The 23,051-nt window shown below is 43.2% G+C and overlaps 2 protein-coding genes across 5 annotated transcripts in view; one reads left to right on the top strand and one right to left on the bottom strand.

The window, feature by feature from the left end:
• LOC118006659 (proton-coupled amino acid transporter 1) overlaps positions 1-23,051 on the bottom strand; it is a 62,231-nt gene that overhangs the window by 30,147 nt on the left and 9,033 nt on the right. For all 4 annotated transcript variants that reach the window (XM_034999380.1, XM_034999382.1, XM_034999383.1 and 1 more), the window contains exons 3-10: positions 18,267-18,357; positions 17,335-17,423; positions 16,786-16,881; positions 14,459-14,543; positions 13,837-14,055; positions 8,431-8,529; positions 5,693-5,859; positions 190-359 (exon numbers count right to left, since the gene is read on the bottom strand). In XM_034999380.1, the coding sequence (XP_034855271.1) occupies positions 190-359; positions 5,693-5,859; positions 8,431-8,529; positions 13,837-14,055; positions 14,459-14,543; positions 16,786-16,881; positions 17,335-17,423; positions 18,267-18,357 (1,016 nt within the window). The remainder of the gene's footprint in view (positions 1-189; positions 360-5,692; positions 5,860-8,430; positions 8,530-13,836; positions 14,056-14,458; positions 14,544-16,785; positions 16,882-17,334; positions 17,424-18,266; positions 18,358-23,051) is intronic.
• On the top strand, positions 658-1,121 carry LOC118006661 (small ubiquitin-related modifier 2-like). Its single transcript, XM_034999385.1, has one exon. The coding sequence runs from the start codon at positions 673-675 to the stop codon at positions 1,099-1,101; it is 429 nt and encodes a 142-aa protein (XP_034855276.1). The 5' UTR covers positions 658-672; the 3' UTR covers positions 1,102-1,121.

Raw genomic sequence — 23,051 nt, 5'->3', positions numbered from 1 at the left:
GAGCACGTATATAATCAATTCACTTCACCACCTAGCCAGGCCTCAAATCTGCACCTGAGACAACAGGTCAAGTTTCCTGCTCACACACTACAACTGTTCCACTCCCAACAGTCTCTCGCTCAAGAAAGGCCTGGGGACTGGGTGCCCTTTGGGAAAGCAAACAAAGCAAGTATCTTGTCTTCTACTCACATGTCACGCAGACCAGCACGGTGCGCACAGACAGGTCTACGACCAGCTCCCAGTGCTCGGGCACGCGGGACACAAAGAAGGGGATGATGATCTCAGCCGGGACATAGAACTGGAGGGCATAGGTGAAGAAGATGCCGATGGAGTACAGCAGCTTGACCGACTGGTACAGCCTGGGGAGAGAGCCGAGACACATTCAAAAGCCTGCTCTGCTTCCATGTGCCCTAGCAGCGAGGGGGCAAAATGGTCTCATGGTGAAGTGGCCATATCTATCCAAGTCACAAATGCACGTGGTCCTTTGGACCCAGCAATTTCATGTCTAGGGATTTATCCTGCGGATATATTTGCACATGTGCACAAAAAATTGACATTCAACATATGTCACTGCAGCATTATTTAAGTATGAAAGACTGAAAACAGTTTAAATGTTAACCAGTGGGCAACTAGTTAAATAAATCATGGTGTGCCATATAGCTGTTAAAAAGTATGAGGCAGGGCGCGCCCTCTCCCTCCTCCACCGCTGCCACCTCCTTCTTCTGCCGCTCCTGGTGCCGCTTGCGTGCTCGTTCGGTGCGGACCTGGTACCTCTTTTGTGAAGCGGCAGCTGAGGAGACTCCGGCGCTCGCCATGGCCGACGAAAAGCCCAAGGAAGGAGTCAAGACTGAGAACAACGATCATATTAATTTGAAGGTGGTGGGGCAGGATGGTTCTGTGGTGCAGTTTAAGATTAAGAGGCACACGCCACTTAGTAAATTAATGAAAGCCTATTGTGAACGACAGGGTTTGTCAATGAGGCAGATCAGATTCCGATTTGATGGGCAGCCAATCAATGAAACAGACACACCTGTACAGCTGGAAATGGAGGATGAAGATACAATTGATGTGTTCCAGCAGCAGACAGGAGGTGTCTACTAAAAAGGGAACCTGCTACTTTACTCCAGGACTCTGTTCCTCCAGACCACGAAGACATTCTCAATTAGAAAGCTGCAATTTGGTTTCACCGTATCCTGACTACTACAGTATAGTTTTCTCTATTCTTTCATTTTCCCCTTCCCCATTCCTTTATTGTACATAAAGTAACTGTATGTGCACAAGCATATTGCATTTTTTTTTAAACTAAATGGCCAATGGTATGTTTTGATCGACATCAAATGGAGTGGGATGGGGGGAAAATACTGCTTCTGTGAAAATAGCCCCTCTCTCCATTAGTGGCATGCTCAGTCAGCTCTTATCTTTATATTCCAGTAAGTTATTTTGCTCTCACTGTTTAACAAAAAAAGAACAACATAAAAATCCTTGCATACCTTGTTCAATTGCAAAATTTTAATGTTTTTCATTTATCATTGTAAAACCAAGGACAATTTTATAACTTTTTTGTACGTAGCTGTTACATGTAGGGCAATCTGTCTTTAAGTAGGGATAAATTACTCTAATAAAAGAAATGAATCCTAGATAGTTTTCCCTTCAAGTCAAGCGTCTTGTTGTTTAAATAAACTTCTTGTTTAAAATGAAAAAAAGAAAAAGTATGAGGCAGAACTATAGGTGTTGAAATGGAACTAGTTTTGTGATATTATTAAGTGAAAACCGCGTGAAGAAACAGTGTCTACAGTGTGCTATAAATTGTCCAAAAAAAAGAAAAAAGGGGAAAACACTCCCCCTCACACACACATACATATGATATTCTTACATATTCTAAACATCTCCAAAAGGAAATACAAGATATTGCCTCTGAAATGGGCAACTGTAACACTGGGGACTTGGGGGAGGCAAATGGAAATAAACATATACTGTATAGACTTTGAACATCTGCAATCTTTACCAGGGACCTATATCCTTTCAAAAATTAAAACAATTAAAATATAACAGGCCTTTTTATAGCCTCTCCTCCAATTCAGTGCTCCCTAGAATCAGATGGCGACCACACAGCCAAGAAGCAGGAGCAAAACCCATCTTTCCACTCCACTGTGGCCGTCTCCCTACTGCGGCTTCACATGCGGCTTCTCAGGGAGACCATTAGGTCACCATCTGGTATCTCTATCTTATCTCATGCCTAGGACTGTGCAGAGTAGAAACAAGTCTGATCCATGAGTACTCATGGATCTGACACGATCATTAAAAGGGAAGGCCACCCTGCCCCTTAGCAAAGCTCCACTTCAAACAGGACCCTCATTGCATTAGGCAGCAAGAAACACGGGCCTCCCGCACCTCGTTGGAAATCTATTTAAAAGTGGTAACTATAGGGGCGCCTGGGTGGCTCAGTCGTTAGGCGTCTGCCTTCGGCTCAGGTCATGATCCTGGAGTCCCGGGATCTAGTCCCGCATCGGGCTCCCTGCTCAGCAGGGGGTCTGCTTCTCCCTCTGCCCTCTTCCCTCTTGTGCTCTGTCTCTCATTCTCTCTCTCTCAAATAAATAAATAAAATCTTAAAAAAAAAAAAAAAGTGGTAACTATAGCGCTGTGAATTGTGCAAGACTGTTGAATCTCAGATCTGTACCTCTGAAACAAATAATGCAATATATGTTAAGAAAAAAAAAAAGAAGAAGAAGAAGAAGAAGGTAGCAGGAGGGGAAGAATGAAGCGGGGGAAATCGGAGGGGTAGATGAACCATGAGAGACGATGGACTCTGAAAAACAAACTGAGGGTTCTAGAGGGGAGGGGGGTGGAAGGATGGGTTAGCCTGGTGGTGGGTATTGAGGAGGGCACATTCTGCATGGAGCACTGGGTGTTGTGCACAGACAATGAATCATGGAACACTTCATCTAAAACTAATGATGTAATGTATGGGGATTAACATAAGAATAAAAAAAAGTGGTAACTATATTGTGTATAATGTGCATTGAATTTCTCTGTGGTTGAACTTAATACCTAGAAGATGTTCTTACCCTATAAACAGGAGAACACCCTGGGAGAGACTGAGTTTGACAAAAGGTCTTACTTGCTCCAAGAATAGATAATAAAAAGGCTTTGGAAAAATCATCTGGTGGTTCTATAATTAAACTCAGTACAACACCAAAGCCTTCTGGAGTGCCAGGAAGTCTGGAAGCAGGATAGTCACCTGCAGGGATGGCTAAATAAATTGTACCAGAATGGAGGGAGAAAGATTAGAGTAGCTGGGTTTGGAGTATCAGAGGAAAGAAGACAGGTGCTTATCTATAGGTTCGGATTATGTGGGCTGCTTCTGTTCCTGCTGATCCATTTATCTCCAGTTATGCCAAGCTACCACCTGGCTCTTGAAAGGACAGGAACATTTGGAAATTTAAAAGCAGGCATCAGAATGAAAGATTTCTGAAAACACTAGCCCATTGCAAGGCTACCACTTGGCTGGCCACCCCACCGATCTTGTCCCCAAACCCCTGCTAGTTAGGGTGTCCTGTGTTAAACACCAACGGCAAGCTGAATAAATGTTTTTCCCAATTTTCTCCACCTGTCCTTGCACAATGCCTCACTGATCAGAGCTCTAAAAACATGCACAGGCAGGTCAACCAGGCCGGCCTGAAAGGTCCTTTTGATCCCCAGGGCACTCAACAAGCTTTTCAGTGTCTGCTCAGCTGCCCTCCACAATGAAATTCTAATCTTCAAAAGGGAACTGTTGCTTCAGACACACCCTGTGATAGCTACCTTTTCATCTTTTTTAAAGGTCTGTTTTATTTATTTATTTATTTATTTATTTATTTATTTATTTATATGAGAGAGAGAGAGAGAGAGCGAGCACACATGAGTGGTAGGGAGGGGCAGAGGGAAAGGGAGAAGCAGACTCTCTGCTTAGCAGGGAGCCTGTCACGGAGCTCAATCCCGGGACGCTGAGATCATGACCTGAGCTAAAGGCAGATGTTTAACCGACTGAGCCACCCAGGTGCCCCGACAGCTACCTTTTTAGTTAGCATTTCAGTATGTCTTAGTGTTGCCCTGCAATATAGTAACCAAGAGCTAAGCAAAGTGAGATACAGAAGTGCTCCCCACAAGCCCTCGTCCATGGTGACAGGCCTCCACCTGCACATCAAGCCAGTAACTGCCATGGGAGAGGCACAGCAGAACCTGGGAACCTAGCCAATTCTCCCTCCTCTCTCCCTGTCTATTTGGAATGTTTAAGTGAACTGATGGGATACTTGGCCCTTCCAGGCTCAGATTTCTAGGGAGGAATGGTATTTCAGTCACCTGATAACCAATCCATTTGGCGTACACCTCCATAGGAATTCCTCTTCCCAAGTAGAAGGCTCAGGGCAGTGTCCTCCTTCTGATAGCACCAGAACAGTATTACAAAGTGCTTTCTCATGCATAGCATTTGGTCTTCATGACAACCCTGGCAGAAAGAAATGACTATTCCTGGTTCCCAGAAGTGGGAGCTGAGGCAGTGAGCAGCTGTGACATGCGCAAGTCCACAGAGCTGGACGTGGCAGACCACCTCTATCCTCTACACACCAGTTGCTTCCTGAGAACATCTCCTCATTCATAAAATGCTCAGTCCCCGCATTTAGTCCTCCTTTTAATTCAAAAGTCATCCCCTGGGTGATGATCATGTGCCAGGCACTATGACGGGTGCTGGGGTGCAATGGAGCCCTGCCCTCCCAGAGCTGATCATGTAGGGAGATCACAGTTCGGGTAAATGGACAATTACAGCACTATGGAATAAGATTTAGGCTAGGGTCCAAATGGGATCCCACAAGAGCAGAAGAAAGGGGCATCAGACCTAGACGGGAAGTTGTGGGTAAGACAGCAGAGAAAGTTTCTCAAAAAGAGTGACTCCTATGCTAAGTGAAATAAGTCAAGCAGAGAAAGCCAATTATCATATGGTTTCACTTAGTTGTGGAACATAAGGAATAGCATGGAGGATATTAGGAGAAGGAAGGGAAAAATGAAGGGAGGGAAATCGGAGGGAGAGATGAACCATGAGAGACTATGGACTCTGAGAAACAAACAGGGTTTTAGAGGGGAGGGGGGTGGGGGAATGGGTTAGCCCGGTGATGGGTATTAAGGAGGGCACGTATTGCATGGAGCACTGGGTGTTATACGAAAACAATGGATCGTGGATCACTACTTCAAAAACTAATGATGTATTGTATGGTGACTAACATAACATAATACAATTAAAAAAAAAAAAAAAAGTGACTCCTAGACTAAGTCTTCCTGGCCAAGTAGGAATGAGGTGCAGGTAGGGCTAGAACCTGAGTGGGACTAACAGGCACCTTAAAGGTTTTGCCTCAATCAGAGGAGCAAAGGGAAGACTCTCAACAAGGAGATGCACAACTGACTTGAGTCTGAGATGGCTCATACAGGTAACAGAGAACAGGTCTGCAGAAGGAGTAAGACTGAGATAGGTGGAGGGGTCCAAAGGCTCAGTGCACAGCCAAGGAGGGATGGTGCTGGCCTGGGGGTGGGGGTGGCAGCAGTGGGCTAAAGTGAAGTGAGCTGATTAAAGGTATAAGGAGGAGGGGAATCCACATTCTGACCCATTAATTAAAAAAAAACAACAACATCCAGTGTTCCCAGGCTTCTATCCTCCCACACATACCAGCAATTGGGCAGGTTGAGGGTTATACTCCCTTGGATATTAGCTCCAAACTGCAGGTACCCCAGACACCCCAGACTGATGTAGAGGGCAGTGATGATGGCCATTCCCACGTACAGGATGATCGGAAATTTCTGGGGATCCTTCATTTTGTTTTCAAGGGGCAGAACCTATGAGAGCAGTGAGAGAGAAGAGAAAATGGGAAAAAGTAACATTAATGGCCAAAATAAATTGTAATCTTCTCAGAAAAAGTAACTGCTTTATCCCCAGGATTCCCCAAAAGCACATCTATCCTTTACCAGACAGATAAACAAAGGCAAGTTATTTCCTCAGAGTTGGAGGAGATACCCCGCTTCCCATGTGGAAGCGGGGAAAGTCCTGAGGGCGAGGGCAGGCAGGAATGGCCCCAGGACTCCTGCCCAGGCCAGCGCTCTGAACTCCTACTCCAGGGTCCCCATGGGCTGGGGGTGCTCTCTGCCTCTTGGCACAGCCCCGTGGCAGCTGCTTCATGCCCACCCGGCACAATGGAGAACAGACCTCGTCTGAGATCACGGCTCTGCTAACCCGTCCAAAGGATGCAAAATGTAGGTCAGGGAAAGCTGCCACTCTAGTTCCCAGAAACTGTTTCCTTACCTCCAAGAGGGCCAGCAGTGACATGTTAAACCTCTGACTTAGAGAAACGGGGGTGCTGAGGGTATCACAAGTTAGAGGATGGAGAGATTCAGGCTCACAAAATGTAAAACAAAACCCACTTTCCAGATTCCTATTCCAAACCACTGACCTCGCTGCCCTTTCCCTCACAGCAGAGGACATTCCAAAGCAAAGCAAAGGTCCCTTTGAAGACTGGTTCCTCTAGGAACAGGGAAAACAGAAGCTGTGACTGACAGGCTTCACAACCTGCTATCAGCTGCATCTGGCATGGCTGGCAAGGAAAAGCAACGCAGGGCAATGTCTAGCTGCCCCACAAACCGTCTTTGATCTTGTCATGACACTCCTTTTCCTCAAACACTTGCGGCCATGAGGCAGAGTGGGTCGGTGCCAGACGCCGCGGGCCTGCTACAGGCCTGGTGCCGTGAGGGGCGCCACAGCTCCGCACTTCCGACCGGGCCTCAGTACCGCACCCCCTCCCCAGCTCAGGGGGCTCAAGCTGCAGCTGATCCACATCCAATTAGAAACAGTTTGTAAGCTTTCCTTCCATTACCTTTTATGGAGAGTCTAGAGAGCCAGAGAGCAGGCAGCCCATCTCCTCCGTGTCTGCCAGGCCTGGGCCAGTGGCACAAACACAGAGAGAGCAAGAGCACAATGAACAAACAGCGAACAGGGGCCCTTCACCCAGTCACACCCAGTAGCCCTCAAGTCCAAACTAAAAGTCAAAACAGCAGTGTTTTCCCCCCTTATAAAAATAGAAAACAGAGAAATCTTAAAGTAACAGATAATGATGATTATAGAATGACTCCATTTCCAAGCCTTGGCTGATGAAATGATGCAAAGAGCAACTTCTGCACTGCGCTGTTAGGGAAAAATGATCTATTCAGCACAATGCTCCTTAAGAACCCAGGGTCTCCGGGCAGCTTTCCACATTTAACTCAATCTTTTCTTTCCGGTCCCACATACGTGGGGCCTCTTCCTCACTGCTGCAATATGGGCCATTTCAGGTCTCAACCCCAGCAGCAGGAAAACATTGTGTTTGTGAATCAAGGGGAGACATTCTTCCTGGGCACTGAGAAGCCCAAAGAAAGAGCAAAGCGAAAGGTGTTAAAACTCAGGACAACAACTTACACACTGATCACTTAGAAAGCCTCGCTGTGATGTTAGAGCCTTAACCCATTCCATCAATACCACCGGGGCAATTTCTTAGTATTTTGACAAAAAAAACCCTCTCCAGCTTCTAGGTTTTCTTAAAAGTATATAAAGTGGTAGAGAAATCAAAAGAGGATAAAAAGATATTCCATGAAAGGAAAAGTGTCTTCCCTTTTCCTAAGCTCTTGGCCAGCAGAACTAATAATTTTCTTCAAAGAAGAATTCTGGACCTTTACTATGAAAAATATAAATAAAAATCAAATTAGGTACAACTGAGTGGCACATTCCTCTCCTTAAGGAGAATAATTGGGTGAAATCACAGCAATGATGGGGGAAGCTAAGCCAGGAATGAAGGCTAAGGTTATTTATCTACACACAAAAAAATACAGCACATCAATGTTCCAGGACAGAGAGATAATTTGCGTGTTTATTGATTTAATAATAAAATCAATAGTATTATTAATAAAAATAAAAATCATTTAATGCTCACTATGTGTCAGGGACTATGTGAAGCACTTCACACATATCTTATTTAATCCTAACAAATACTAATGATTAAGTTCACTTTTCAGAAGCAAACAATGAAGGCTCAGAGAAGTTATGTCCTTACAAAGTCACACAGCTACTCCTTGGCAGAGCCAGGACTCACCCCTAGTCAGTCTGACTCTAGACCCTGGATTCCCAATTGTCACATATTACTGCTTACTGCACACAAAGGGGATGACTGTGCAACACAGGGGGTCTGAATGTAAACGTTCTTAAATCACATACAATTTATTTTCAAAAGCTAGAGCTGGGAAACTCCAGTGGAATCCCTGAAATGCTGTCCGTTAACTGGCCAATAAGTTTCAGAAGATAATTTCTAATAGCACTTCCTCAGCCTTCCATCAAGCAACCTCAAGGACACCAAGGACAACAGATCATCACAATGCAACTCTTACCATCCCAATGCCTTCAAATGCAAAAATGGCTGTGCCGAAGAACAGAGGGTAGGTCTTCCAGGGCGCCACCAAGGGGAGGCGGGTGGGGTCTGGGATATTCTGAAAGAGAAAATAAAACAAAGTAAAGGTTATACAGAGATTCGAGATTTGAACTCCAACATCAGAGAGGTCACATCTCTTCCTAAATCCAAGATCCTGTGAAGGGAGAAAGTCTGACATCTGACAGATGATCTGGGGGACATTTAGCTTTTGTATGTTTTTCCCTTCAGGCTGAGAAAACCCTACCTGCGTTGGGGAAAGACTATAGCCCAGTGTACTATAAAAAACTCAAATGTTGAAGCTTGCATAAAAATAGTTACCTTCTTTCATTAGGTAATCCCATCCCCAGAAATTTAATCCGAATAGGAAAAAAAATCAAAATATAAAAAAATTAGAGCAAAGTTATTTAATAGTAATTAAAAACAACCTAAATATTCCCAAACAAGTAAAACAAGTTAGTTTACTGCACATCAACCATACCACAGAATATTATGCACTATTTTAAAAGTAAAAATTGAGATAACTAAGTAGCAAATGAAAAACTGCTTATGAAATACTAGAACATTAACTTTTTAAATTTACATATTCACTATAATACAACTACATAAACACTCCACACAGATAAAGCTGGAAGGAAAGGTGGAAGATTTTTAAAAGAGCTCTTTTCTTTTTTTTCTCTGCTTTTCTTCCTTCTTTCCTTCCTTCCTTCCTTCCCTTCTCCCTTCTCTTAATTCTTTTTTTTTTTTTAAAGATTTTATTTATTTATTTGACAGAGAGAGACACAGCAAGAGAGGGAACACAAGCAGGGGGAGTGGAAGAGGGAGAAGCAGGCTTCCCGCTGAGCAGGGAGCCCGATGCGGGGCTCAATCCCAGGACCCTGGGATCATGACCCGAGCCGAAGGCAGACGCTTAACTACTGAGCCACCCAGGCGCCCCTCCCTTCTCTTAATTCTTGTGAATGAGTGGACACTTGAAAAATTTTACTGATAAACACCTGACAGGAGTACTGGAACATTTAGGGACAAAATAGAAAAAAAAAAAAAGCATTTAAAAATAGAGGCAAATAAAAACCAAGGCAATTGTTAACTGCAGGTACAATGTAAAGATGTACAAGCAGGAGGTGCAGACACAGAATTCTCCCCGGCTCACCACTGAACAATAGCCCCCAGTAATGGACAGCATCAAAGGAACAGGACTCAGCATGGGAAAGAAGCTTCTGTCCTTTCAGAATGTGGCTTTTTCAACCATGTGCATACACTGCTTACATTAAAATAAGAATTGATTTTATTTATTTATTTATTTATTTTTATTATTTTTTTAAAATTTTTTTTTTTAAGATTTTTTATGTATTTATTTGACAGAGAGAGACACAGTGAGAGAGGGAACACAAGCAGGGGGAGTGGAAGAGGGAGAAGCCGGCTTCCCGCGGAGCAGGGAGCCCAATGTGGGGCTCGATCCCAGGACCCTGGGATCATGACCTGAGCCGAAGGCAGATCCTTAACAACTGAGCCACCCAGGCGCCCCTATTATTTTTTTTTTTAATTTTATTTATTTATTTGACAGAGAGAGACACAGCGAGAGAGGGAACACAAGCAGGGGGAGTGGGAGAGGGAGAAGCAGGCTTCCCACAGAGCGGGGAGCCCGATGCGGGGCTCGATCCCAGGACCCTGGGATCATGACCTGAGCTGAAGGCAGACGCTTAACGACTGAGCCACCCAGGTGCCCAAAATAAGAATTGATTTTAAAACTGCCTTTACAATGTTTTAAAATTGATTTAACTATAGAGATATTTAGATAAATATGGGTCACACTCCAACAGTATAACAGAATAGTATCAGTGAACAAAAGATCTAATACTAATCTCTGTAATAGGCTTCTCTTTGAAAGTTTTCAAAGCAATTATACTATAGTCTCCCTAAAATACAAATAATTTTTAAAAATCTTTTTTTTTTTCCTGAGCCCCTGCCTATAAAGATCTCTTTATAAGAAATATTTCAGGGGCGCCTGGGTGGCTCAGTTGGTTAAGCATCTGCTTCAGCTTAGGTCATGATCCCAGGGTCCTGGAATAGAGTCCCACATCGGGCTCCCTGCTCAGCGGGGAGCCTGCTTCTCCCTCTCCCTCTGCCTGCCGCTTCCCCTGCTTCTGTTCTCTCTTTCTCTGTGTTAAATAAATAAATAAAATCTTTAAAAAAAGAAAAGAAAAATAAATATTTCAGTATCTGGAATGAAGACAGACTAAGAAATATTTTTGCTCTACAATGAGACAAAGAGTGAAATTGCCCTGTAATTATTCCTGAATCACAGTGCAACTTAAGTTCTTGGAAACAGGAGCAGTCTGTTGGTTAGTGGATGACTGTTGCCCCCGGTTCATACATCATATCTGGCTGAAGTATCAGAGAGGGAATTTCAGAATACATGTCTGGGGATACTGGTGTGAATGAGACCAGCAGAAGGAATTTATAATTCTACATACTTAATGATTGCTACTGACTTAGAGCCCAACCCATTAAATGAAAAAAGTTTAATGGGAAAGAAACACATTAAAATCAGTTCATTATCAACATATTGTCTCCTCAATTCTATGATACTATCAATTTCAGTGATAATAGCTTTTTGAGAAAATGCTGTTAAATGTACATAGGATTGCAAGATGTACTCAATTTTGGAAACATTATACCTGTGAAAAAACTGCTTCTCAGAATTAAGGAAATGCAGTGATAAATACATTTATTGGGAGCCCCCCTGGGTGCCATATGTCCGTGCAGGTGATGAAGCTAAGGGGAAACCTGCACAGGTGGAAGGCCTCAGTCAGCTTCCTGGGCTGGCGTGTGCATGAGGAGCAAGAGCACCAGTCACACACATGCTCAGGACTGGGAAAAAATTCAGAAACACCAGACAGCGGGAGAAGATGCCAAGACAAGACAGCAGTAACAACAGCATCAGCAACAAAAGTGACCCAAAGGGAGCATCTTACATACCTACACACCTACATATCACATCAAAATGAAGCTACTCAGCACACAGCCAAACCACCATCCTCCCCAGCTCCCCCAGAGCAGAGAGCACTGTGTGATCTTACACACGGCTCCTGGCTGAGCCCAGAGGCAGGCTCACACTCGCTCTGAAGAAATCAGCAGGGCTGCCTCATCCGCACGTGCCAGTTGCACGACACACAGACAATGCTCTGAACGGACACTGTCTTCACCTGGGACTGAGACACTGTCGGAACCCATATTCCCATCCCAGCCCTGCGTTCACGGCAACCACTGCAGTCCAACGACCTGCCATGCTTTCAAATTAAATGCAGCACCTGTGTGCGTCCATGTGAGCTTGCCTCGCTCACTTTAATGTCCACTGTGGTGTGTCCCAGGCACTGATTGAGATCTCTAATTACAAAGTTAAATCATGCATTTATTTACCCTTCCTTGTTTTAACTTAATTTGACAGAGGTAGAGACGGAAACTCTCTGGAAATGGTCAATCATGCGTTCACGGGACCTCCTTCCATTCACATAAAAAACAGTAACGGACAGCAGTTTATTTTATTTTTAAAAACCAGTTCTGCAGAAGAAGAGTCAATTATCCGCCACCCATCCGACTTCCTAAGACAGGGGAGAACCAGTAAATGCTCACTGAGTACAATGTTAATCTAAATTCATTATATCATATCCTCAGTGCAGGAAGTGCTGTTTTACAATGCACTGCTTTCCTAGAAACCGTATCAGTGAGCGACCGGGTCACTGTTAAGCAGACTGTATTAAAATGAGTCAATGTTCACCTGTCAGACTGACCGAAATTAAAAAGATTGACAATACATCTACTTATGCACTATGGGAGGGAGTCTATGAAATTGGTAAGTAGCTTTTGGAAAAAGCAACATGGCAAAATAAAAATTCAAAAGTGCACACTCTTTAGCAGCTATACCTCTACATAAATACCTTGGAGAAGTATTTATACGTGTCTACAAAAAGGAAGGCCGGAGAATATTCACTGTCCTAATACTAAAATAACACTAAAAATTATAAGTGACCTGACAGTCCACTGAATGGGGACTGGTTCAATAACCTATGGTGCATCTATTCTCTGAAATACTATGTAGCAATTAGAAAGAATGAGGTAAAACTATGTGTATCAACATGGAAAGCTCCCTGAGGCATTGTCAAGGGGAAAAAAAAGCAAGGTAGATGAATACTACATCTAATAAAATTTTTTTAAAGATTTTATTTATTTATTTGACAGAGGGAGAGACAGCGAGAGAGGGAACACAAGCAGGCGGAGCAGGAGAGGGAGAAGCAGGCTTCCTGCCAAGCAGGTAGCCCGATGTGGGGCTCGATCCCAGGACCCTGGGATCATGACCTGAGCCGAAGGCAGATGCTTAACTGACTGAGCCACCCAGGCGCCCCTACATCTAATAATTTTTAAAACCATGTTAAAAAAAAAACAAGACATACTTTTGTTTTACATATTTCTCTACATACTAATACAGTGTGTAGATACATTCATAAGACCTAGATAGAGACAGACCAATCACATACAGTGAGTCCCTGAGAGAAAGTGGGCATGTGGTTTTCAACATTTGTGCTGTCTGCATCTTAATGAAAAGGTGCTGATGAGTTCTTTAGAGAATTAAATTTAAATATCTTTTTTAAAGTTATGCTTTTATTCCCTGGCTTTCACTCTTTTCCTCTTCTCAAGTCTTGGCAAAATGCACTGTCTCATCTATAAAGAGCCACAGTGTTTCAGGGCACATTTTTCTCAGCCTGGTCTTCTACCCATCAACATACAGATGTCCTCTCTTGGACTACCTACACACCTGCCCACATGGGCTCTGTAAGAGGTGGGGAGACAATAACTGGATTTATAATTTTGACAAATAAATACATAACTGGAGCGGTAAGGCATTATTTTATCTAAGTATTAAGGCAGAGAAGTTGATTTTGTTTTCACCTTAATATTCTTCTATTTTCCCATTATACAATGATTCATGTACTAACTATCCAATTGGAAAAAAGTCTAACACAGTGAACTCAATGGGGATGATTCTGCACACACACACATACCACCACCCCCACCCCTCAGCACATTTCTCAATGTCTGGGGACATTTTTGGTTGTCATAACTTGGGGCATGGCTGCTACTAGCACCTAGTAGGTAGAAAGCAGGGATGCTGCAAAACATCCCACGTCGCACAGGACAGCCCCCCCATGACAAAAAATTATCTGGCCCAAAATGTCACTAGTCCCAAAGTTGAGAACCCCTAATGTAAATATACCACACATAAGTAACATATCCCTATTTACGTTCCACTTACTTGTTTCGTTTGCTTCTTTGATTATATAATAGGCAGAGGGAGAGCCTTGGCTCTTACCTGCACAATGAACTGGTAGAGCATAACCAGGCTAACCAGCATGGTGATGTTGGCCAACAGAGAGAAGATGGACAGGGCTCGGAGGTTCCTGACAAAAACCAGCAGCACCAGGAAGGGCAGGAAGGTAAGCATGTAGAGCCGCGAGTCCATGGTGGGCATCAGAATCACTGTCTCATTGTTGTGGCAGTTGTTGGTGGTCCCATTGGCTGCTTCTATCACCTAAATTGAGGGGAAGAAATGCAACAGAAAAGGCCTCTCAAATGGCAAAGGCCAGTGTACCTCCCACCAAAAGGGGCTCCTAACTAAAGACTCCGTATGTGAACAAAGCCATACAGAAGCCTGCAGCCAGTGAACCATCTTCCAAGATCTTCATAATTGTCATCAGTAACCCAACTGTCTCAGCTGGGTTTGATCATATCTTACCTAAAGACAGGAGGCTAGACATGGTATCTTGAAGTTTCTCAGTGCCCTAGGTCTTTAGATGAAATTAAGCAAAAGACACTATTCTATGTAAGATGTTAAAAATCTTAATTCTTTTGTTGACCAAAACTGGCTTAGAAGGAATCCTAAACTAAAAGTCCACTCATCTCTTGCCATTTTTTTTTTTAAACCAGGGCCTTACCTGTTTAAAGTTGTCAGCCAGAAAGACAAAATAGACACAGCAGAATCCCAGCTGCGTGACGATCAGGAAGAAGTCCACAATGTGCCTGCAGATGGGGAAGGGAAGAATACAAAGATCAGGAGGATAAAAAGCAAGATTCCCAGAGAGATATGTGTTTGAACAGTGCTTTTTCCCAGGTCATGATAGACCCTTCCCACCAGATGACAAGGATGAGTGTGCCCTGATAAAAGGAGAAATTGTGCTAGGTGCCACCAGTCTGGAGCTTTGGAGGAAGGTGAAGAAGGTCCTGTGTGGTGACTGAGGTCCCCTTCCTATGTCTTGTGTGGAATGCTGCATGGGGTCAGGCAATCCCAAATCAGAATGGCCAGAGTGGAGCATACACACCAGGACCACAGACTAGTCCCTTTGTCCTCCTCCTCCCCACGGCCTGCCCATGCCATCTCACACCATTTCTTCTAAAACTACAGGGAGCCCTCAGCATAAAGCCCAGGAAGTAGACCCCTTCACCGTCTCTTTCTCTAACTTGGATCCAAGAACCAACCTACTCTCACATAAATACACAGGAATAGATGTACCAGAACAGACCGCTGGTGGAAGCACTGTTACAACAACAGCTGGTGACAACCTAAAGAAAGGGTCATCAAAAGGAAAATGATTAAATGACAAACCATTCTTAAATGGAGCAGTATACAGCAGGGAGAAAGAATATGTTACACCTATATGTGCTGATAGAGATATGTCTAGAACCTTTAATAGAAAAAAACCAAATTTCCAAATAGTATGCACAGTATGGTCAATTTGTGTAAAAAAAAAAGGTTAAGAACATGTGTATGTTTGTATACATACAGAAAATTCCAGAAGTATACCCATGCAACTGTGACCAGCATACACTTTTATTTTTCACTTTATGAATGCCTATTTTGTTCAAAAAAAATTTTTTTTACCATGAACATACATGAACTTCATTAAAGAAAGAAAGAAAGTAAGGCAATAAGGAAGGAAGGAGGAGGGATGGGGAAAGAGGGGTGGGAGTTGGGGATAAAGAGAGAAAACAGAGGGGAAGACAGGAGAGAAGAGAAGAAGGATGGAAAGGAGGGAGGGAAGAAAGAATCAATCAACAACCAACCAGCCAACCAGTGGTGGCCACTTGGCACTATGGCTTCTCCTAGTCACAGAGAATGATCCTGCTGAAAGAATCGCAAAATAAACCTGCATCACAGGAGGAAGCTGACTACGTGTGAACTATAAAAACCTCCCGATGACCACAAGAAGTTTTCCTGGAGAACAGAGCTTTAATGTAGTTCAATTTAAAAAGAATAGAGGGGCGCCTAGGTGACTCAGTCAGTTAGCATCTGACTCTTGATTTCGGCTCAGGTCATGATCTCAGGGTCGTGAGATGGAGCCCCACGTCGGGCTCCATGCTCAGCGGGGAGTCTGCTTGAGATCCTCTCTCTCCTTCTGCCCACCCTCATGCACACAAGTGCACTCTTTCTACCTCTCTCTCAAATAAATAAATAAATCTTTAAAAAAAATAAAAAAGAATAGAAAAGGAATTGGCACCTAATGATATCAATGCTCTATCTATACACATATCATTTACTCAAACAGGAAACAAAAATTAGATATTTCCCTCTAGGCATATGAAAAGTTACCATAAGGAGAAATTTCCAAACACCCCCCCATCTCTTGAAATGTGTCTTTCCCCAATAAACCATTGGTTCTAGCTCAGCTCATCTCTTCTTTGAAGCCTTCCTTCTCCTGCCCAGTGTCCTTCCCTTAAAGCACCTATCATGTGCACTTCTCATCTGGCACAGGGAATAGTCCTTAAATCTCCTCCCTGTCTGAGCTTCTAGGATGCACTGCTAGCTCATGATACTCTCTCTACTGGTATAGATTATTCCGGATCTCTTGTCCTCAAGCTTCCCACACATCCTTCTCCTTACAGAGACTACAAGTCCCTAGAGGACCAGGACCACATAACTTACCCCAGGAGGAGCCCTCCTCCCAAAACCTAGAATAAGTGCACCACTTATAAGAGAGTGCTTAAATATCTTTACTGAACAAATGAGTGAATTAAAAAATAATCACTCGTCATAGACTGCCAAAGCTAGAACGGCCAGTTTACCAATGAGGAAACCAAGGACCAGAGAAGAAAGGCGTCACAGAGCCAAGGCCACCAGAAGAGTGCTTGCAGATCTGAGCTAGAAGCCAAATCCACAGACCCAATGCTCTTTCCATTGCTCATACTATCTGCCACATCTCTCCTCCCTGTCTGAAGGCCTCCACTCTGGGAGTTCACAGCAGCAACAAAAGAGAAAACTGTTTACCTTCCCCAGTGTGCGTGGTTCCGGAGCCAGGAGCTGGGGCTGGATTCCAGTCCGTACATCACTGTGTCCCCATAGTCCACAAAGGGCTTGTTCAGCCTGGGGTTGGGGAGAGGAAGGGCAGAGTGTGTGGGTTTGACAATAAGTGGCAGAACAAAGGTAGCTCACTGAGACCGGGGCCAGTTCCCCACCTGTCACTGGAGAAACCACTGAGTCCTGCATCTAATGCTTTCAAGGACCAGAAAATGTTAAGTCGACAGGCCAGTTACTTTCTTATAATTAACAGCCATCTGGTAGAAACATTTCAGTGGGGTAAATACTACAAAGCACATGGAAGTAGAATGTGGTCTCTGTCCCCTGGACATAAGTAAATATGACAGATAACAACAAACTGAAAAGGAACACAAAAATAACCAGGGAAAGGGAGTGCTGCAATAATTAGCAGTCACCTTTAGCTAGCACAAAGAATTTGGAGTGGTCTGCCTAAGTCCTCTCTTTCAGTGCTAGTAACAGAACCCAAAAGGACAATTTGGCAACTCAGAGGGCTCTCACCTGCGGCAGAAGTGGTGAGCGCATTTCACCAGGATACCCATGCAGTGCACAGCTACAAGGCCTATCACCAGCAGGCTGAGGGGACCCATCTGGAGACAGGTGTTGTGGACAAGAAAGAGAGAGACAAGCAGGTAGAATTAGGAGTGAGTCCATGGAGACTGGATTTGGAAATGATCAAAACGCTACTAAGGCACCTTCCAGTGACAGAACTTCTGGCACAGCATTACAGAGAGAAATGTGATCATGGAGATCAGCTTGGCGAGAAGGGCACCATCTGAACCTTAGCATGCCTTCGAAATGACACAAGATAAGGCTGTTCTAAAACAGCTATACATCAGCCAAACAGAAGGTTCCTGTGGTCTGGGAAGAAGAGACAGGTGAAGGGGTGGAGGGAAGGGGAAAGTTCTCATTAGAGCAATGCCAGATCAGGAAAAACGGCCCTTAACTAAGGGCCATCCACATCTCTGAGCTCTCTCCAGCTCTAGAGAAACCAAATGGCTTTAGATTATAGCCTATAGGGGATGAATCATAAAAGAAAAAGTAAAATTCTCAGAGTTGGCCTCCTAGGGGTGGGGTGTGGAAGGACTATGTAGAAAACTAACAAACTTCTGTTACTAATTCATTAGTTAATATTATTGATAGAAACTCTGAGACATTTTAAGTACATCCTCCTCACCACAGAGTAAGCGCCATGAGGGCAAGAATCTCTTCTTTATTCACCAATAATATTCAGAGCCTAGAACAACATCTAACACACAGAAGGCCCTCAATAAATATGTTTAAGTGAATGAACACTTGAATTTTGCTCTTTCTTCAGCTGAATTAAAAAGCTCTCCATTTTTAAATGTTTTAAATGAGATAGATTTAAAAAAAACACACACCATCTCCTAAAATTTGTCATGATTCTTCCCTCTGCCAATGCAGACCCTTACCAAGATGCCAGCATTTCTCACTGCCAGAGGCAGCCCCAGGAGTCCTGTGCCAATGTTGCCTTTTAACAGGTGGATCAAAGTCTGGAACCATCTGAAGTGAAGAAAGTAGACAAGGGCATGTTAACAATAATGATAGCTAACATTTATTAATCATGTCGCACTGTGCTAAGCGCTTTCATGCATTATCTCATTCAATTTCCACAACAACCCTATGAGATATGTATTTATTTTATGGATGAGGAAAACACTTGCTCAAGGTCACACACCTAGTAAAGAGTTTAGTCAGGATTCAAACCCAGGCAGTCTGACCCCCGAGTCCTCTCCTGGCCTCTGTGCTATAAGCTCTGTTCCCTGTGGCATCTCCAAGAACCCCAGCTCTCTTGGAGATTAGACCAGAGGGACACCGGGGCTCTCTGTAGGCACTTTATCCTTGCCTAGTGGCTCTGGCCTACATTTCACCAGAGCTGTCCACTGTAAAGACTCAGATCCAAAACTGCAACAGAGGATGACAAGCGTAAGTGTGAAGTACAGACACTGGTGTGAGAGAAAGATGAGGGAAATAAAAAATAGAAGCCCAGAACCCATAACAGAAATTTTTATGCGAAGTAAACAGATCAAAAGGAATACGGCACCACAATCAGCCAGTCCCTGGTGTACTTTGCGTTTAAAAAAAGTCCGGTGATGGGTATTAAAGAGGGCATGTACTGCATGGAGCACTGGGTGTTATATGAAAACAATGGATCGTGGATCACCACATCAAAAACTAATGATGGGGGCGCCTGGGTGGCTCAGTCGTTAGGCGTCTGCCTTCGGCTCGGGTCATGATCCCGGAGTCCTGGGATCGAGCCCCGCATCGGGCTCCCTGCTCTGCGGGAAGCCTGCTTCTCCCTCTCCCACTCCTCCTGCTTGTGTCCCTCTCTCGCTGTCTCTCTCTGTCAAATAAATAAATAAAATCTTAAAACAAAACAAAACAAAAAAAAAAACACTAATGATGTATTGTATGGTGACGAACATAACATAATAAAATAAAACAAAATATAAAAAAAGTCAAATGCCAGAGTCCTAGGATTGGAGAAGGCCTCTTCAAATGTCACCTAATTTATCCTTCTGCTTTGAGGACAGATTTTCCCCTCACCTGTTATACAGACTGTCCACCTCAAGCTGTAATTATAAAGCCTTTCATGCATCCTCATTCATTTTTTCACTCAGCAAATACTATCCGTTATATGTAAAACATTGTGTTAATACAGTGGTAGAAGTAAGTATGAATCAGATATGGACCTCGGTCTCTAGAAATTAATAATGTCTCAATGAAAATAAGGCAGATACATTAATAACCATCCAGACAGAAAGATGTCTTCTTAAGAAGTGCCCAGGAACAGGGAGGGGGAAGGGGAAGCAGGTGAGGGGTCACAGAGGGGAGACCTGAGCCCAGCCCAGCAGGATAGACAGAGCTTGCCAGTGTGCCCATGGGGAAGAAAGGCCTGGGAACACAAGCCCAGAGAGAGACTCGGGGCACCAACACAGAGGAGTGTGTCAGTTTTGTGGCCACTTGGGTGGGGTGACGGTGAGCTATCTGTAGAGAATGGTAACTCCTCAAAGGACTGACAGCAGAGAAGTACCCTCATCTGCTGCATTTTCTATCCTGTTACCTCTAGGATACAAAACAGGTCAAATACAGCATCACTTTGCCCCCAATCACAGACTCACTCAAGATTTGGCCCCTGGCACTGTCTGGAAATTCTTTTGCACAAATACCCTAAATCCCTCCTAAATGATGCTTCCATATATTTCTTCACATCTGCAATTCAGTAGAAACTGAAAGCAAATAAGATGTGTTAACTCCTAAAGACCATAATAAATATGACCTATCTACACTCTCTGAAATGGAATTTTACTTTTGGTAACCTTTCTCCTACCTCCAGGAAGAAAACCTCTTGACCTTCCTACTGTCCCAAAGCTTTTCAGGAAAGATCAAGAAAATGTCTTTGAATCTAAATGAGAAGAGGCTGAGCACTCTCCTGGACTATCCTGGGGAAACAGCTTAAGGACCAAGGGTATAGGGGTGACTCCTTCATTATCAGCAGCCAAGTGACCAAGAGATTATGGGCAGGGCGATGGGCCAAACAAATGTCTATTTTAGCAAATGTTTAATCCACTCCAGGCAAAAGTAAGCATTGTAGCAAAACTCACTTGCCTACCAGAGGCCTCCCCAAAATGTCTCTGAGCTGGGTTTTATAGGAGATAATGTCCCTTTTAGCCCTGGCTCTGCCAGTTAACTCCATATGACAATTCCCCTCCCTTGTCTGGACCTTTGTCTCAGCTGTAGAATGAGGGGACTGGATAGGACACATACTTGCCAACATCTCTTCAGCTCTAAAACACCAGGATTCTAGGCAACTGGCTAACATTATTCTTTTTAATCAATGGCCCCAAGCTTGGATCACCCAAAACCACAGGGTATCAAAAAATAAACTCCACGGACTGCAAAGTCTTAATTATGGGGGATATAGGAAGGGAACCTTGCAAATCTCTATAGTTCTGTTTATGTTCTAAATCAGTAGTTTTTACACTTTTTTTCTCGGGAGCCCTTTATACACTTATAAATTATTGAGGATACCAAATAGCTTTTGCTTATATGAATTACATCTGGTGATATATATTACAAGTGAAAGTTGAGAAATTAAAAAAATATTAATTACTTAAAATAACAAATTACATGTAAATATAAATAACAGATTTTTTAAACTGTTATTATTTTTTTTGAAGATTTTTATCCATTTATTCGTGAAAGCGAGAGACAGCAAGCAAAAGAGCACAAGGGAGGGAAGGGTAGAGGGAGAGGGAGAAGCAGGCTCAATGACGAGCAGGGAGTCTGACACGGGGCTTGATCCCAGGACCCTGGGATCACAACCCAAGCCAAAGGCAGACACTTAACTGACTGAGCCACCCAGGTGCCCCTTAAATTGTTACTATTTTTTAAAATAACAGATTTTTAATGAAAAGTAGTTCTATTTTCCAAAATAAAAAATGGCATTAATTTACCTTTTCTGCAAACCTCTTTAATGTTTTGCTTGATAGCTGGATTATCTACTTCTGCATTCAATCTGTTGTGATATGTTGTTTTGGTTGAAGTACATAAAGAATATCTGTCCTCATGCAGACATGCAGTTGGAATGTGTTTTAATAGTCTCTTCAGACAATTGTGGTAATTTTCCTTTGATACTACACCGAAATTCGACACGTGGTTGTTTCTTAGAAGTTAGTTATAATGTGGAGTCTGAACTTTTCAAGATCCTATCACATTAAAACCTACTGGTGATCTTGCCCTTCAAATGGATCTTTTACTCATGCACAATTTTCTAGTATCACACTGGCCATTTGGAAGATACTAGTTCCCTGAATTATGCAGATCTTCCAAATGCTGGCATATTTCATTATACAGTGTCTGAAAAAATCCCATTTATTAATATCACTAATCTTATCAGAAGTCTTTAAATAGAGGGAAGCTGTCAAGCTCAGGGTTGGATACTAGTTTTTTTTCTAGTTTTGCTTGAAAGCTCAAATTTTATTGTGGGCAACAAATACCATTGATTGTTTTTTCTTGAGGTGATGGTCTCATTCCTTTCATTTTCAAGAAATGAAGTACTCAGTACTGCCAAATACTCAGGTCTGAATAACCTACAGTTTGTTAGTTCTTTCTAGCAAAAATAGTGCTCTACAAAAAATAAAAAAAGCAATTAGTTCAACTCACAATTCCAATAGTCACTCAAGGTCTTGTCCTTGAGGCAAGTATCATATTTGGTAGGCAGTAGAAGTATTTCATGTCTACTTCTCATTTGGTCACACAGATTATTTAAAACTCTGTACTGAAGGGTTAAGTAATAAAATAAGTAATCTGCTTCATCAAGGACCTGCTTAAGTGAAACTGGCTTATTCTTCGTACATGTGTGGCAGCAAAAAATACAATGACTAGCATAAGTTGGTGGCACTGCCCTGGTTTATGCTAATGTATCAGCAATTTTACCCACCACTGCTGCTGAACTATCCGTGTAAACGTCAACACAGTGAAAAGACAAATAACATCTTAGCATTATTATGAAAATAGTTTCAATTTCACAGACTTCTTGAAATGGTCTCAGAAACCCCAAAGGGTCTGAAGACCACACTTTGCAAACAGCTGCCCTAGATAACCTAGAGAAAGCAGTTTCGGTCAACTGGATTCTCAGCCTGCCAGCCTGGGAAAAAGTACCAAAGCTCGATCAACAGCTGGTCTAATGTGACCCAATAGGGCAACAAGAAGAAAAACTTGCCCAATAGAATAAAATGAGGCTGTTGTCAAAGCAGTCAATAGCTTGACAACATCAAGTGTTAGGAAATAACCTCACTAAACACGCCATTATGGAAGTGTCTGGGCTTCCTATCTGCACCCCCGATTAGGGATTTTCACTGAATCCCTAACGCTTAGAAGAGCCAGTTATGTGCATGCATGTACTTTATTCCTTGTATTTTGTTCCTCGTACTTTGTTCTGCGTTCTTTGCTCCTTGGCAAACTAGTAACAGGGTGGAGCAAGGCACAGTAGACAAGAAATCCAGCTCAAAAACTTATCTCTAACACTCTGACATATCAGAGATTCACGAGAGCTAACACGGTCACCTGAATCAGCTTATACCTTAAGCACACCTGGCACATTTTCTACACCTAAATGCTTACGTGGATCCAGGCCCCAGGCAAGTACTCAACCAACCCTCCAAGTCCAAGGGAGAACTTTCCCCGGATCACTT

This window comes from Mirounga leonina, unplaced genomic scaffold (assembly GCF_011800145.1).
Source record: "Mirounga leonina isolate KUSES-001 unplaced genomic scaffold, KU_Mleo_1.0 Mir_98, whole genome shotgun sequence".
NCBI lineage: Eukaryota > Metazoa > Chordata > Mammalia > Carnivora > Phocidae > Mirounga > Mirounga leonina.
The sequence above is the reverse complement of the archived record's forward strand: the minus strand, read 5'-3'. Positions and strand labels throughout refer to the sequence as shown.

Excerpts from the sequence above, each read along its gene's own strand:
- LOC118006661 (XM_034999385.1), top strand. The coding sequence starts at position 673 with ATGAGGCAGGGCGCGCCCTCTCCCTCCTCCACCGCTGCCACCTCCTTC.